This window comes from Candida albicans, chromosome 1 (assembly GCF_000182965.3).
Source record: "Candida albicans SC5314 chromosome 1, complete sequence".
Classification (NCBI taxonomy): domain Eukaryota; kingdom Fungi; phylum Ascomycota; class Pichiomycetes; order Serinales; family Debaryomycetaceae; genus Candida; species Candida albicans.
In genome coordinates, this window is record NC_032089.1 from 851381 (window position 1) to 868470 (window position 17090).

Sequence of the window (17090 nt, forward strand, 5' to 3'; positions counted from 1 at the left end):
TTTTTTTTACATTTTCATTATTTGTAAAGAATAGTTTATATCTTTGAATAATGGAGATAGAAACTTTAAATATTGCATAACAATAACAATTTAACAATTCTTAAACCAGTTTATTACTACCTTGCCACAACTTTATGTTTTCCAAGACTGCTTGAATTTGCTTAAGTATTTGATTTACTTTTTGTTTGGTTGACTAAAGGTGGGATTTCTACAATTTGATGAAATACAATATTTAGGATGAAACACAACTATGATAATATATTGAAAGATAAATAATTAATAAAAAAAGGGTCTTTCAATTTCTTTTTAGAAAACGGATTTCAATAAGCTTAAGTAAATACCAAAAAGACATACCAATTCATCTAAACAAACATAAAAGTATGATTTCAGTATGCTTTCCATCTTCTTTACTTACTTATTTACCAGGTTCAAAATAACCAAAATTGGTAAGTCTAAAACCGGCTTCAGCATTGGCATCTCTTTTACCTGGTTCAAAATAACCAAAGTTAGTAAGTCTAAATCCAGCATCGGCGTTAGCATCTCTTTTACCAGGTTCAAAGTATCCGAAATTGGTGAGTCTGAAACCACCTTTAGACTTAGCTTCTCTTTTTTCATTGTTAGCACCAGAGGTAAGAGTAGTACCATTAACAATTAAAATAACTGGTTTGTTATCAATTTCTCCAAAGACAGGAGTTAATTCATCATCTATTGGGAAGTAGGCTTCAACGGCAGATTCTGGGATTTCAACAACTTGGTTACTGTCAATGGCTTGACCAGTGTATTGAGCAGGAGCAGCAGCAACAATAGTGGCAATAGTAGCAGTCAATAAAGTTAAGGAAAATTTCATTGTTATTTTTGTTGATTTAATTAGTTGATGTTATAGAGTGATTAGTAGTTTGTTGGTGATTGTTGATTTGAAATTAAAAACTTGTTAAATGATATTTGTTAAAACAAATAGAATGTATTTATACATTTCTACATTTGAAAGAGATGATGGTCTTAATGAAAAATTTGAATCAAAATACTTATTACTATCTATCCAGTGTATGGTTAGTATACCACTTAATGTTCACAACAAAATTCCTTTCGCAGCCAAATTGGGTAACAAATAATCTTTTTTTTTAATTTATTTATTTTACAAAACTAATACTGAAATGGGGGAAATCATTACTTAAGAGTCAATTTATTACGCAAAAGAAACGAGTTCTTGGTAAAAGTATGGCTTTGGTTTTTCAAGTTTTTGGGGATCTAAAGGGTTTTTTTTTTTTTTTTTTCATTGCACAGTGGTACTAAAAAGTTTATCTTTAGAGTTGTTTTTTAACATGGTTCCTTACCGATACTAAAGAGGAAATTATCCTTGACGTGCATAAATGAACTGCGTTTGAAACAATGAATATGCATGTTATATATAACTTATTCTACGATGTTCTTTTGTATAGTTTAACCTGCTAATCATTGGCCACAATGTCACTTGCAGAACAATGTAATAAACATTAAATGAATTGAAAATGTGGTGCATATGTTTCACAATTCATATTGATCAGTGTGGCTACTTCGCTGTAAGATTAATTGATGACTATTGTTTCAGTTTTGTCTTTTAAAAGCGAATCAAGTATTATATTGAATGGTTATGAAATGATTTTTCAAAAAAATAAAAGATAAAAAAAAGAAACAAAATTAAATAATAATTGGTATATTCAGTATTTTTATTGAATATCGAAAGTTTATTTTTTGAGTGTCAATTTTCTTTTCTAGTTGCAAATTTTATTACAAAATGCTCTCCCAAAATAATAATAACAATAATGATGATAATATTACAAGAAACGAGGGTTTTATGAGTGGAAGTGTAGTTTAGTATAGTCCATGATTGTTACCGTCCTAGCAACTCCTTCTCTGTAGTTTACTATAAGATTACCTCTAATAGAAACACTGAGTTTTTACTTGTACATCGTTTTTGTTCACTTTCTACTGATAGTGTACTCCCATCGGGGACTATTTCTTGATCTTATCTTATTAAAAAAAAGTCTAATTAGAATTTACAGGGATAATTTGTGAACGGTAGTGTTGTTCAGGAAACCTTAGGTGTCGGCCCGATCAAGGTCCTAAAGACTAACTATAGGCTTAACAAAACGATTACAAACTTAATAGAACAATTTATTTTCTTCCCTTTGCAAATAAAATTGAGAAGAATTTGTCAAAATAGTAACAACCGAGTTCTGTTCATCGTTAGCTTCTTGATTTGAATGGCCTGTTTTCCCCCCCCTGTGTTTGAAATTAACGTATACAAGTCACTTAATTTGAATATTACCCTTTTAATGTTATTGCTCTTATATACTTTATTCTATTGCACGTGCATTTCCTGATTTGAATATAAACTAAAACCTTAGTCCGCCTGCCCCCCCCCCCCTCCCCACAAAAAAAAAACCTAATATGAATCAAGCCAAGAAATGGGTAAATTATATTGTTCTTTTTAGTTTGTTATGGATATAATAAGAGAAGAAAGTTGAATTGAAGAAAAAGTGAATCTAGTTTTCAAATAGATATAATCACTGTCAATTCAATATGCCAGTTCCAATTGTTACTTTTATTAGTACTGATGAATATGTTGATGATGATGATGATGAAGAAGAAGAAGAATATGATAACTTACAGGATTTGGAAAGGCAAAGACGCGCTGAATGGCAAAGAATTGGATCTCCTTTCAAACACCCATGGTGGACTGCCTTTACTGATKCTGGTCCTGAACCTAGATGYTTAGATGAATGGTTGACAGTTGAGATCTCCAATTCAATTAGAGAGAAACCAGATTGGAAAACCAAGTACAAGAATGAAGAGATTGTTACTAAATGGAAACRARAAATTAAAGAACAATGTCAAGACAAAACCAAATATTTAGATCAAATAATTGATTATGTGTTTAAGGAATTACAATGGTATGAAGATGTGGAAAAGGATTTAAACACGTTTCAAATTGGTTGTGATTACAGAATTGCATACTCTGATGGTGCTGTCAATGAGACTTTAAAAAAGAGTTTCTCAATTGGAGCTCAAAAATTAGTGGAATCATTTGGAAGTGACATTGACTATCATCCAGGATCTCACAATCAAGTTATTGATTTAGTTCATCCTTCTTTATACATTGTTCAATATGATAAAACCCCAGTTTTGAAAAATGGACAATTAGAAATTGTCAAATATGGAGAACAAATTGAACATGCAAAACCTGGTGTTGATCAATATGGTGTTTCTAAACGATTCCAATGGATCCCTGCACTTATGACTAAAAATTCAAATGGGAAATTTGAGTTTGGCTCTTATATCAACAATTTACATCCTATCAAATATAAARRTTTGTATGATTCCATTAGTGATATTTTTAATGCCRCTGTTCCAGGTTTGAATTGTGTATTGACCAGATACGCGTCACAAGAGTTTGTTCGTATTCCAGTTCCTAGAGGCAGTGATGCTTACACTGATGAGTACCATAAAGAACGTGAAGAATTGGATGCGATATTGGACCGTGAAGCAGAAGAAACAGGCAATGATTATGATTGGGAAAGAATGGAAGAGTTTGAAAAGGATAAACTGAAATATCTTTGTGAATTAATTCCTGMATGGGAACAAGCTCCKGTTTTTGATAAACCAATTGATCTTTCCACATTTGAGAATTTAAAAGTTATTGTGAAATTGRYAAATATTGAACTCACACCCGAAATAAACCCTGTTTATGCCGGTGGGTCATGGCAYGTTGAAGGTGGAATCAACGAAGATATTATTGCAACCGTATTGTATTATTATGATGTTGAGAATATTACTGAATCAAAACTTTCTTTCAGAACCGGATTTGATGATCCTAATTATGAACAAGGCGACGATTTTTATACAGAAACAATTTTCGGAATAAAAGATGAAGAGGTTATGGTTAGAGAAATTGGCGGAATTGAAGCTAAAGAGGATAGAGTTGTTGTGTTYCCAAATATGTTTCAACATCATGTTGATCCATTTGAATTGAAGGATAAAACTAAGCCTGGTCATAGAAAAATCCTTTGTTTTTTCATTGTTGATCCATACAATCATAATGTCATTAGTACTGATAATGTTCCACCTCAACAAAAAGAGTGGTGGGATGATTCTAGTTTAGATTATTTGTTCCCTGGAAATTTGAAACAACAAATGTTGGACTTAAAAGGGGGTGGAACTGCTTGGCCAATGACGTTTGAACAAGCAAAAGAAGCTAGAGATGATTTAATAGATGAGAGAATTGCTCAAAGTGAAGGTGATGATTATGAAGGTGCATTTTCAAGATATTTTGCATTACAAGAAACCTAAAGAAAAAATCTGAGCCAATTCATTGGTGAATTTGATTAGGGCTAGGATTATGGGAATCATATATTTATATTCATATTTAATTGATTTAATTTAATTCAGGATTTACAAAATAAGTACTGGAAACTTTTTCTTATTCTTTAAATACTCTTAATGGTGAAAAATTGGGGCATTACCGGCAAGTTGATCTAAATATTTATTTTTCCGAAGGGGATCAATTTTGGCTAATTGTTTTAAACAACTCTTAACTTGTTCAGTCAATACTGGTTTATTATTTTCATTTTGAATTAAAGCATTTATAAAAATCATACTTTTCAAACATCCAACATTATCTTGACCAGTATCTTCTTTTTCCATTTCATTAACTTCATTAATTAATTGTAATTGTTCATGTAAAATATTCATATAATCTTGTTGATGTGATTTAAAAGCATTTGTGAAAAGATCATCAGTTAATAACCAATATAAATATAACCAAACCGACGTATCTTCGGGACTCATATAAACACCAGTTTTAATCATTTCTAAATCATTTTTCAATAATAATATTGGATTTTGAAATAATTCTATTCCTGGGAGATCACCAAATATTTTTCCATCTTTTTGTTGTTGTTGTTGAATTAAATTATATATTTTAGGTATTAATTTAGTTCGATTATGCCATGCAGAAAAATTCAGAAAATCTTTTTGAATTTTTAAAGTGGTATAATTAAATTCATCAAGATTAATCTTTAAGATAAGTGTGGTATCATTTTTACATTCTAATTCCATATTTTCAACAACAAATCTTCGATAATGCCAACCATGAAAATTTCTTTGATCTAAATCTAATAATTTTGAAACCACCCCAAATTCATATTTCCAATTAACTTTCCCAAGTTTAACTAATTCGAATAATAACCAACGACGATGATTCCAAATCCAATAACATTTAGGAAATTTTTTTAATTGTACAAGTACAAAATTTAAATCTTGATTTAAAATATCTTCATAAATTTGATCATCTTTGTCATTAGATGATGAATAATTATTAATTAATATTTCTCGACGATAATTCCAAATGGTATAAAATTCTGGATTTATAATTAATAATTCATTAGTTTTAATTAATGCTTCATCAGAATAATTTTCATTTGCTCTTAATTCAAAAATTTCATCAGTTAATTGACGATAATTTTTAATTTTGATTTGATCTTTTTCTAATTTTAATCGTTTTGCTTCTTCAGATAATTTAACTCGTTTAATCCCGTGTTGCTAGATTAGATTAAAAAAAACGTATTCAATGTTAGTATAAATGTATTATAAATTAAATTGATCAATTTAATGATTATTACCTACCATTTTGTAAATGTTTCTAGTAGGGTTATCAATTGAAAAAGAAATGGAGTAAGAAGTTTGACAAGGAGGAGGAGGAGAAGAATCGTTTATGGTTTAAATATTATTTTTTTTTTTTTTTCAGTTTCGCGATAAATCAAATCAAAACAACAATTATTCCTCCATCAAACAGTTTCCACACAACCCTATCTATCCCTTCCCCCCTTATCATGCCATCATCATTAGAACCATCATCTAAATTAGCTCTTAAAGGATCACTGAAAATTGTATGTGATTATTTTGAATTTGCTTTAAATTCAATATTATATCAAAGAGGTATATATCCTCAAGAAGATTTTGTCACCGTTAAAAAATATGATTTACCAATGGTTATAAATGATGATTATGATGTACAAAAATATATCAATAATATTATGAAACAAATTAAAAAATGGATTTATGGTTCATTAATGTCAAAATTTATAATTGTTATTGTATCTAAAACAAATTTAGAAAATATTGAACGATGGGAATTTAACATTGAAACGAAAGATCAAGAAGAAACCACCGAAAATGGTGATGGTGATGGTGATGGAGTTGGGAAATCACGTCAAGAAATACAAAAGGAAATAAGAACAATTATACGACAAATTACTAGTCTGGTTTCATATTTACCAGTTTTAAAAGATGATGATGAATATACATTTAATGTATTAGTATATACTGATCCTAATACATCGGTCCCCATTGAATGGTGTGATACTCAAGGTGATGGGAAGGTACTAGATGGTGATAATGTTGATAATGTGAAATTTACTTCATTTAGTACAGATATACATCAAGTAGGTACATCAGTCAGTTATAAATATGAATAAACTATGGTTATTATTTTTCTAATTCTTTATTAAACCTCCTTCTTTTATTACTTAACATAAATCTTGTTGAACCTTTAGAACTAATTGTATAATCCCATTTATTTAAATATTCATCAGTTTCATTTAATAATTTAGAACAACTAGTTTCATCCATTATTTTAATTTCATTAAATTCCGATTTTAATTTCATAAATTTATAACCTTGTTCTTTACCTGATTCTGAATCAATCAAAGGTAAATAAACATTTAAAATTGATATTTGATATTGATGAATATAATAATCCAATATATAAATTATGGCTTCATTAACTAAAACTTCAGGACATTTAAAATCATCACTATCTAAAGATTGTAATATTTCTTGTGCAGATAAATAATTGCCTTCCTCTTCTTCTTCTTCTTCTTGTGGTTCATGGTTTAATTTGATTTCAATTGGATTTAAATTCAAACTAATAATTATAATAGCCAAAGCAATACAATGAGGAGGTACAACCAAACTTAATGGAGTAGACATTATATCAAAATTAATTAACCACGCCAACATGGATAATTTATAATTAATTTTCATATTTTTACAAAATTGAATTATTAAATTATCAACACTAGTTCTTATTGTAATTGGACCATTATTAAAATCAAATTTAATAATTTGTAATAATTTATATTCAATAGATAATATATGTTTCCTTTGATGATCAATATATGATAATCCACTAGATTCAATAATTTTATTTTCATCAATATTTTGATCTCGTAATTTATTAGCTATCGTTTGAATATCTTTTAATCGTTTAATACAATCTTCAACTTTACTAGCTAAAAATAAACAAGTTATAGCTATAGTATGAGGATCATCAGAAAAATCAAAAGTGGCCCCACCATTACCATTACCACCACCACCACTACTATTGTTATTGGTTTCAAATTTATTAAATAAATAATATCGTTGATAATAATTCATGGCTGTGGCTAATACTCGTAATGGGAATTTTAATTGTTTAATAATTTGAAATAAAAATTGAAATACGTTATTTTTAATATTAGTATAATGGGGTTTAAGACTTTCTGGAATGGTTTGATTATGTAAATATGATATTTCTTTATGAGTGAAAAATGGTCGTGATATTTGAACTATTGATGGCATTAATGGTGTTGATGTGTTTGAACCATTAGTGGCTGCAGTACCAGTACCAGTAGTGGCTCCTGTTGGAATAGGTGTTAGTTCTCTCGATGCCATAATAGATATAAATATATATGAACAATCAATGTAGTAGTATCTTTTTGATAAGATGGTTGGGTTGGGTTGGGTTGGGTTGGGTTGGGTTGGGTTGGGTTGGGTTGGATTGGTTGTAACTTTTTTTTTTTTCCACCATCTGGTTTGTTTGTTTGTTTGTTGATGTTGTGTTGGACTGCTAAATTTTTTTTTTTTTTCCTTACTTGTACGAACAGAGGATGGATGGATACTTTTGAGGATGGATGGATACTTTTGAGAAAGCATAACTTTGAGTTATTATATCTATTTAAATAATCCGGATAAACTCTACAGTATGTATTTGTTTTCTAATTTGATTATAGTAATCATATACTAAATAATAAATACTTATAAAGACAAATAAATTTAGAATAATTCCATTTTGGTTTTTTTTTTTGTTTTTTTTTTGGGGGTTCTGGTATAGTTTTATATATATATATATATATATTCATTGACCTGAAATCATTTTGTTTTTAAGCAGCAAAAGACAAAGAGAAACCTAATTTATGAACTGGTTCAGCCAATTTCAAGGCATCAAAGGAAGCACCCAAACCTAATTTAACCCCTGGTCTTAATTCTTGAGTGTAAGACAAAGCAGTCAAACCAGAATCAGCAATCTTGGCTTTAATGAATGAAGTGTTATCCAAAGCGTATTTGGTAGCAAATTCAACGTTGACATTAGAAGATTTAATTGAATCCCAAGTAGCTTTAGCACCAACTTGAACCAATGGAGAAACTTTATGGAAATAAGCAGCTGAGAAAACAGACAAGTTAGAAGTGGCAGTAGCAGCTAAACCATAGTTCAAATTAGCGTAACCAACACCAACAGAATATTTATTGACTTTAGCAGAAGAAATATCATAACCCAATTCGGCACCAGCAGTGAAGCCATCATGAGCAACAACTAAATCAGCAGTAGCAATTGGACCTTTTAACAAGTCAAAGAATAATCTAGCATTGACAGCAGATTGTTGATAAAAGAAATTCAATTTAGCATTTCTAGCACCATTTGGAACCACAGAAGTGTCCAATTCCCCTTTTAAACCTGGAGTCAATAATTCAGATAATTCAATCTTGGTGTTTAAAGCATTGGCATTGTTCCAACCTTGGGTCAAAGTTAAACCAGTAGCTTTGTCCAAGTATTTGGCATCAACAGAAGCACTAATGGTGTCATCTTTAGTGGTTTTACCTTTAACAGTAAAAGTAACACCATTTGGAGCCACGGTTTTAACATCAACAGCAGCAGTTGATAAATGATAGAAATCTTTATTGATTAAATCGTTTGAAGCTTTAGATAAATCAGAATAAGCAGCTGGAGCCATTGTTAAATATTCAATTGATTGGAGTTATATATATATATAAAATAAATGAATTGAGTTGATTAAGAAAGAAAGGAAGAAGTAAGAAGTAAGAAATAAGAAGTAAGAAGTAAAAAGATGAAAATGGAAAAAAAAAAAAAAATTTAAAGCATGACAGTTTTGTTGTCTCTCTGTCTTTCTGTCTCTTCCTCGTTGCTGTTGTTGTTGTTGTTAATTATGTGGCTATTTTAGAATGAACCAGAAAATTCCCCAACGTTTTTGGTTGGGTCTTTCTTTTTTTTTTTCGGATATTAGAGAGACTACTTCTTGGTGTACTGTGGCACAACTAATATTATTAAAGTGTTGGATCTTGGTTGAGTTATTCCAAAACTATATATATATATTAATCGATAGAATATACCATTAGATATGTTGGTGTTGGAAGGCTTTTTGGAAACACACTATATAACTCTAAATTAATTATTGTCTTTGGTGAGATATTATTGGTTGGACAGAATTATATTTTTTTTTTCTTCTTCTTCTTCTTCTTCTTCTTCTTCTCACTATACCGAGGCAACACCACCCGAAAAACAACAACTACTAAAAATCCAGAAATCACATAATAATAATAATAATAATAATAATAGAAGAATGATCATTAACGTGGGGAAATACATATATACTCCCATCTCCTCCCTCACTCCTCCAGCACCATTGTATTTCATATCACGCAAATTTTATTTTAAACCCAATCAAATCATCAGATAATTAGTTTTAATTGATACTTTGAAAGACAACTATAACTAGAAGTAGAACTAAAAAAAGAATTTAGGGGATGTCCACGTGTAACGGAGTTCTCTCCCTATAATAAAAATTACTGTTTCCACCAATGGAGTTAATTTGTCAACAGTGTTTAATTCAGCTTGTGATGTTTCTATAATATGTAAAAATTCATTAAATGGATTGTTTATTATTTAAATAGTAATTGTAAAACTTTCTCTTGAATTTGAAAACAATTGACCATAACCCCATTGATATAAATAGACAACTGGTGTTGCAAAAAAAAAAAAAAAATAATCAAATATATACTGAACATTTGGTGTTGTCTGTCTATTTCTTAACACTTGCAAAAATTCATGTTTTCTATCATTAGAGTATTTACCAGTTTAGCCAGTGTTCATTTCTATTTGTTTAACGGATCAGTTACTATAAAAAGTTCTATAGTGAGTAATTAGAATAAACATCCATGATAAAATAGATTGTTGTCATTTCCCAGTTGTGAAAATATCAAAAGAAACTTCCCTTTTTAAAAATTTTCCATAGGTATTTTTCTGGAAAGACTGGTCGTATTCATGTATATCTAGTCGATATCAAGAGTTCCATGGATAGTAACCTGTTTAATTAGTGGCTGCTGCTGTCATTTCTTCAAAAAATAAAAGTGATGATAATGTGCCGTTAGGTTGGGTTAGGTTGGTTGGTTGGAAAAAAAAAAACACTCGAAAAAAAAAAAGATAACCACTTGTTGGCATCAACTAATCTAATAACAAACCTAGTTTACAACAACAACAACAACAACAACAACAACATAATGGAAAAGTTTTCAAGTTGGAGAGATAAGGGAACGGGTATTTCTCCATTTATGCCTCAAAAATTACCAACATTTCAAAAGAATAATTCCTTATTATCAGTAGCATCAAAATCTCCCATTTTTTTAATTAAATTACCATTTTTCATAATTACATATTTGATTTATACAATTACTGGGTTTGCATTTATATTAAAATTTATATTAACGATTCTTTTTGGATTTAATAGAATTGATTTTGGTGTTGATGGTATTAAAAAATCTCAAATTGATAAATTGACAAGTTATAAACCTAAAAAAGGTGATTTAATTGTTACTAATTATATTACTCCATTAGATGGGTATTTTCTTTTCTTATTGAGTGGGACTTTTTCTTCTTCTTCTTCTTCTTCTTCTTCTTCCCAAATTGTTATTTTGATTCCTAACGAATCAGGAGATTTATATCAATATTCACCATTGGGGTTGTTTAATCATAGTTTTACTTATTCTAATTCTAATTCTAATTCTTCTAGTTCTGGGAAATTAGTGGAAGATGTATCAAAATTACAAAATAAAATTGTGTTTTTATTTTTAGAAGGGACTTTATCAAATAATAAATCTATTTTACCATTTATTAAATTGAATTCTAAATATTCATTTGATGATTTTAATATTAAATCATTAGTTGTGAAATTAATACCAAATTATTTTACATTACCAATTCCTCATGTTAGTAAATTACAATATTTTTTCGAACTTTTAACAAATTTATCTCAAAAACTGGTTCGTTATAAAATGTATAAATTTGATGAATTTGATATTGCCAAGATTAGAAATTCATTTGAATTGAATTCTTTAACTTCAATGAGTCAAGATTTGAATATTGATTCCAAGAATAAATTTATAGACTATTATTTTGATCATAGTATAAAGAAGAATTAAAAATGTTGTATATATAAATAAATATATATATATATATATGTATTATATGAAGCTACCCTTTTTATCTAGTAGGACTTTTTTCACGATCTTTTGATTTATGATGGGACGATCTATGCGATGACCTATGTGATGATCTATGAGATGATCTATGTTTCCCACTTTTTTTCTTTTTATCTTTAATAAATTGTTCCATTGGATCTTTAAACTCATCATCATCATCATCATCGTCCCTTTCCTTGTCATTTGTCTTTGTCAAATATTGAGCCATTGGATCTTTAAATTCATCGTCATCATTATTGTCATTATCTTCTTCATTATCTTCTTCTTCTTCTTCTTCTTTCTTTTCTCCTCCTTCAATTTCCTTAATTTCTTTATTTCCTTCAATCAATCTCCCATCATTATCAACTCTCTTTTCTTTCTTTTCTTTCTTTTCTTTCTCTTCCATCTCTCTTTTAATCTCTTCATAATCAATCAAATAATCATCTTCATTTTCATCACCTCGTAATTTATAATAATTATGATCAACTTTTAAATATCGATCACCCAATTTAATCCCATTAAAATTATCAATAGCTAATATACAACTTTTAAAATTTGCATATTTTAAAAATCCAAATCCTCGATGATGTTTACTAGATTCTTTATCCTTAATTAAATTAATATGAGTTGGTATACCATATTGACTAAATATAATAATTAAATCTTTAGTGGTTAAATTATAAGGAATATTCCCAATATATAAATAATTTGTATCACGATAATCATAATGCCATGATGATTTATAAGATGTTTGAGAATTCAATTCTTTTTGATTTATTTGATTTATTTGTTTAATTGTATTCATGAAGATGATGTATGGGGTTAGTTTAGTTAATGAATAAGTAAGTTGACATGTTTGAGAGTGGGGATTATATTTCTTGTTGGTTGGTTGGTGGTGCGATAGAAATAGAAATAGAAATAGAGAGAGAAAGAGAAAGAGAAAGAGGAAGGAAGAAGAAGAAGAAGAAGAAGAAGAAGAAGAAGAAGACGAGATGAGGTTGGCGCACACAACACTAAACGTTTGAAAAAAAATATATATATATATATAAAAAATATAAAAAATTTCCCTTACTCTTTTAACCATAAACCATTCTTAATATAGTCAGATATAACCTTAACTTATTAATTATCATGGCTAGGAATAGTATTAAAAAATCTCCTGTGGTGAAGAAAAAGGATACTCCAATAGTTAGAAAAAGAAAGCCAATCCAACAAGAAGCAGAAGAAGATTCCAATGATGAAGAATCTGAAGATGAGTTAAATGTTGAAGGATTGATAGATGCAAGTGATGATGAAGATGAAGAAGAAGAACAAGAACAAGAAGAACAACCCCAAGAAGAGGAAAATAACAGTGATGATGATGATGATGACGATGATGATGACGATGACAACAACTCAGAAGCAGATTCTGAAGAAGAATTAAATCAATTATTAGGTGAAGAAGAAGAAGAAGATCCTAGTGATTATAATTCTGATGAATTTTCTGATGAACCAAAAGATGATGATTTATCAAGGATCAACATCAAATCATTATCAGTTTCTGATCCTTCAATTCAAAAAAATTCAATTTCAAAATTTTCTGATGGTTCAATAAGAATTTTAAAACCAGAAATTGAACCTAAATATGATAGTGATGATAGTGATGCTGAAAATTTCAACACTATTGGTAATATTCCTATTTCTGCTTATGATGAAATGCCACATATTGGATATGATATTAATGGTAAAAGAATCATGAGACCAGCTAAAGGGTCCGCTTTAGATCAATTATTAGAATCTATTGATTTACCTGAAGGTTGGACCGGTTTATTGGATCAAAATACTGGTACTTCATTGAAATTAACTGATGAAGAATTAGAATTAATTAGAAAGATTCAACAACAAGAAAATACTGATGAAAATATTAATCCATATGAACCTTTAATTGATTGGTTTACTAAAGATGAAGAAATCATGCCGGTAACTGCTGTCCCGGAACCGAAACGAAGATTTGTTCCTTCTAAACATGAAGCTAAACGAGTTATGAAAATAGTTAAAGCCATTAGAGAAGGTAGAATTATCCCACCAAATAAAGTTAAACAACAATTAACTGAAGAAGAAGAAGAAGATCAATTTAATTTTGATCTTTGGCAAGATGAAATTGAAATATCTGATCATATTATGAATTTAAGAGCTCCTAAATTACCACCACCAACTAATGAAGAAAGTTATAATCCACCAGAAGAATATCTTTTAACTGAAGAAGAAAAATCTAAATGGTTACAAGAATCTCCTATTGATAGAGAAAGAAATTTCTTACCACAAAAATATAATTCATTAAGACAAGTTCCTGGTTATCAAGATTCCGTTAGAGAAAGATTTGAAAGATCTTTAGATTTATATTTAGCTCCAAGAGTACGTCATAATAAATTGAATATTGATCCTGATAGTTTGATTCCTGATTTACCTTCACCAAAAGATTTAAGACCTTTCCCTATTCGTTGTTCTACTATATATGAAGGTCATACTGGTAAAATTAGAACTATTTCTATTGATCCTCAAGGTCTTTGGTTAGCTACTGGTTCAGATGATGGTAGTGTTAGAATATGGGAAATTTTAACTGGTAGACAAGTTTACAAAATTCAATTAATTAATAAAGAAATCAATAATGAAGATCATATTGAATGTTTAGAATGGAATCCCGATTCTAGTTGTGGAATTTTAGCAGTTTGTGTTGGTGAAAATATTTATTTAATTGTCCCACCAATTTTTGGATTTGATATTGAAAATTCTGGTAAATTAAGAATTGAAAGTGGTTGGGGTTATGATACTTTTGGTAATAAAAAGAAAGATCTTAAAATTTCCTCCCAAAAAGAGGAAGACAATAAAGAATCAGACAACGAAGACGAAGACGAAGAAGAAGATAATGATGATGATGATGATGATGATGAACCAGAAACTAGCTCAACTGTTGAACCAAAGAAAGAAGTTGCTAAATGGTATCCACCAAATACTGAACAAGCTTCTATGGGTATATCAGCAATTATTCAATGTCGTAAAACAATTAAAAAATTATCATGGCATAGAAAAGGTGATTATTTCGTCACGGTTTCTCCCGATAGTAAAAACACTGCGGTATTAATTCATCAAATTTCTAAACATTTATCCCAATCACCATTTAAAAAATCTAAAGGGATTATAATGGATGCTAAATTTCATCCATTTAAACCACAATTATTTGTTGCTTCACAACGTCAAATTAAAATTTATGATTTAGCTCAACAAGTATTATTAAAAAAATTAATGCCCGGGGTTCGATTATTATCAACTATTGATATTCATCCTCGTGGTGATAATTTAATTGCTGGTTCTTATGATAAACGTGTATTATGGCATGATTTAGATTTAAGTGCTACCCCATACAAGACATTAAGATATCATGAAAAAGCCGTTAGATCAATAAAATTTCATAAAGGAAATTTACCATTATTTGCAAGTGCTTCTGATGATGGTAATATTCATATTTTCCATGGGACAGTATATGATGATTTAATGACAAATCCTTTATTGGTACCATTGAAAAAATTAAATGGTCATAAAATTATTAATCAAATTGGTATATTGGATTTAATTTGGCATCCTAAAGAACCTTGGTTATTTAGTGCTGGTGCTGATGGAACTGCTCGTCTTTGGACTACATAGATGAATATATATATATAGAAATAGAGAAATAGCCCAAATTCAATGCTCAATATAAAATATAAATTTGTCATAAACCATTTTGGAAAATGTATCCTAGACAGAAATTATTTGTTTAGGTTGGATCAGTAATCAGTATAGATCGGTAAATAACTATGTCGGGCATAAGAGTTAAACTCGGTTTAAAAAAAAAAGGACTTTGCACCTTTCTTTCTTTCTTTCTTTAGCTGACGATTTCTAAGTTGTTAACTATTTCGGTAAAAGTTGTCAAAGATTAAACATTATGTGTTAAATTTGATTTTATAATTGCTATTTAAAATCATACGTTTTTTTTTTTTTCTTTCAAAAGATGCATAATTATAATAGTAATTGTTGTTGTTGTTGTTGTTGTTGTTTTATGGAGTTAAAGGAGTGCAGGTTTTCACGGAAAATTCTTGGATCCGGTAACGAAACTCGGTATTCGGAAAAATATAATACCCCATTAGGAAATCCCCCGAGAGTACACACAACTTGACCCCGAATAACCACCATCACCTTCCCCCCCCCCCCCTCTCTCTCTCTCTCTCTCTTTCTCCTATCCTTTCTGTCTTTCAAGAAAAGTATAAATAGAGGTATATGATCCTTTAATGACTTTGCTTCAACTTCTTGCTTCATCAACAATTACATAAAAAAATTCTAAACCAACAAACTTCCAACAAAAAAAAAAAAAACATGTCAATCGATAAATCAAAAATGGTTACCAGATTGGGAAAATCTGGTTTGAAAGTCAATACTGTCGCCATTGGTACTATGAGATTAGGTTCAAATTGGATGGGTTATAATGGTGACATTGATGAATGTTTAAAAATTTTGAAATTTTGCTACGACAATGGTTTCCGTACTTTTGATACTGCTGATGTTTATTCTAATGGGAAATCGGAAGAATTATTAGGATTATTCATTAAGAAATATAATATTCCTCGTGAAAGAATTGTCATATTAACTAAATGTTATTTCCCAGTTAATGATTCTGATGATAAAAATTGGGAAGATTTTGATCCTGTTGATAGTCTTAATGGTAAAGGATTAAGTAGAAAGCATATTTTGGCTGCTGTTGAAGATTCTGTCAAACGTTTAGGGACATATATTGATGTGTTGCAAATTCATCGTTTAGATCATGAAGTCACTTATGAAGAAATCATGCACTCGTTAAATGATGTTGTTGAAAAAGGGTTGACGAGATATATTGGTGCTTCCTCCATGAAGGCTTGGGAATTTGTTGAATTACAAAATGTTGCTAAAGCTAATGGATGGCATCAGTTTATTTCCATGCAAAGTCATTACTCCTTATTGTACCGTGAAGATGACAGAGAGTTGAATGATTATTGTAAGAAGAATGGAGTTGGATTAATTCCTTGGTCTCCAAATAGTGGTGGTGTCTTGTGTCGTCCATTCGATTCAGAGAAAACTCAAAAATTCTTTGAAAACAAAGATTGGGCTAGTGTTTTTGGATTGGGTGAACCTCGTGAAGCTGATAAAACTATTGTTAACAGAGTTGAAGAATTAAGTGTTAAATACAATGCTACCATGATGCAAATCTCTTTAGCTTGGTGTATTGCTAAAGGTGTGATTCCAATTGCTGGTGTCTCTAAATTTGAACAAGCTGAAGAATTAGTTGGTATTTACAATGTCAACTTGACTGAAGAAGATATTAAATATCTTGATGAACCATATCACGCCAAAGATTTAGCAAAAGAAGTTAATTAAAAGACATTTTATATAGTTTCTAATTTGATTACTTATATTAAAACAAACTTTATACA

The 17090-nt window shown here is 29.5% G+C and overlaps 10 protein-coding genes across 10 annotated transcripts; 5 read left to right on the top strand and 5 right to left on the bottom strand. All coding sequences in view use genetic code 12, as the record gives it.

The window, feature by feature from the left end:
• Positions 1–415: 415 nt before the first annotated feature.
• Positions 416–847, bottom strand: MFALPHA (mating pheromone alpha; the record flags this gene model as incomplete). Its single annotated transcript, XM_706882.1, has 1 exon — positions 416–847. The coding sequence occupies one exon, from the start codon at positions 845–847 to the stop codon at positions 416–418; it is 432 nt and encodes a 143-aa protein (XP_711975.1).
• Positions 848–2562: 1715 nt separating this feature from the next.
• Positions 2563–4329, top strand: IFI3 (Ifi3p; the record flags this gene model as incomplete). Its single annotated transcript, XM_708550.2, has 1 exon — positions 2563–4329. The coding sequence occupies one exon, from the start codon at positions 2563–2565 to the stop codon at positions 4327–4329; it is 1767 nt and encodes a 588-aa protein (XP_713643.2).
• Positions 4330–4476: 147 nt separating this feature from the next.
• BET4 (Rab geranylgeranyltransferase) lies at positions 4477–5667 on the bottom strand (the record flags this gene model as incomplete). The annotated part of the gene is made up of 2 exons (XM_019475090.1): positions 4477–5580; positions 5665–5667. The coding sequence occupies 2 exons, from the start codon at positions 5665–5667 to the stop codon at positions 4477–4479; spliced, it is 1107 nt and encodes a 368-aa protein (XP_019330635.1).
• Positions 5668–5870: 203 nt separating this feature from the next.
• Positions 5871–6515, top strand: MAD2 (spindle checkpoint protein; the record flags this gene model as incomplete). Its single annotated transcript, XM_708552.1, has 1 exon — positions 5871–6515. The coding sequence occupies one exon, from the start codon at positions 5871–5873 to the stop codon at positions 6513–6515; it is 645 nt and encodes a 214-aa protein (XP_713645.1).
• A 10-nt stretch (positions 6516–6525) lies between these two features.
• On the bottom strand, positions 6526–8013 carry CAALFM_C104090CA (uncharacterized protein; the record flags this gene model as incomplete). Its single annotated transcript, XM_708553.2, has 1 exon — positions 6526–8013. The coding sequence occupies one exon, from the start codon at positions 8011–8013 to the stop codon at positions 6526–6528; it is 1488 nt and encodes a 495-aa protein (XP_713646.2).
• A 227-nt stretch (positions 8014–8240) lies between these two features.
• Positions 8241–9089, bottom strand: POR1 (porin; the record flags this gene model as incomplete). Its single annotated transcript, XM_708554.2, has 1 exon — positions 8241–9089. One exon carries the CDS (start codon positions 9087–9089, stop codon positions 8241–8243), a length of 849 nt encoding a protein of 282 aa, XP_713647.1.
• Positions 9090–10653: 1564 nt separating this feature from the next.
• CAALFM_C104110WA (lysophosphatidic acid acyltransferase) lies at positions 10654–11571 on the top strand (the record flags this gene model as incomplete). Its single annotated transcript, XM_708555.2, has 1 exon — positions 10654–11571. One exon carries the CDS (start codon positions 10654–10656, stop codon positions 11569–11571), a length of 918 nt encoding a protein of 305 aa, XP_713648.2.
• A 61-nt stretch (positions 11572–11632) lies between these two features.
• CAALFM_C104120CA (U2 snRNP complex subunit) lies at positions 11633–12694 on the bottom strand (the record flags this gene model as incomplete). Its single annotated transcript, XM_708557.1, has 1 exon — positions 11633–12694. One exon carries the CDS (start codon positions 12692–12694, stop codon positions 11633–11635), a length of 1062 nt encoding a protein of 353 aa, XP_713650.1.
• A 47-nt stretch (positions 12695–12741) lies between these two features.
• On the top strand, positions 12742–15291 carry ERB1 (Erb1p; the record flags this gene model as incomplete). Its single annotated transcript, XM_708558.2, has 1 exon — positions 12742–15291. The coding sequence occupies one exon, from the start codon at positions 12742–12744 to the stop codon at positions 15289–15291; it is 2550 nt and encodes an 849-aa protein (XP_713651.2).
• A 708-nt stretch (positions 15292–15999) lies between these two features.
• Positions 16000–17034, top strand: IFD6 (Ifd6p; the record flags this gene model as incomplete). Its single annotated transcript, XM_708559.2, has 1 exon — positions 16000–17034. The coding sequence occupies one exon, from the start codon at positions 16000–16002 to the stop codon at positions 17032–17034; it is 1035 nt and encodes a 344-aa protein (XP_713652.2).
• Between the last annotated feature and the right edge of the window lie 56 nt (positions 17035–17090).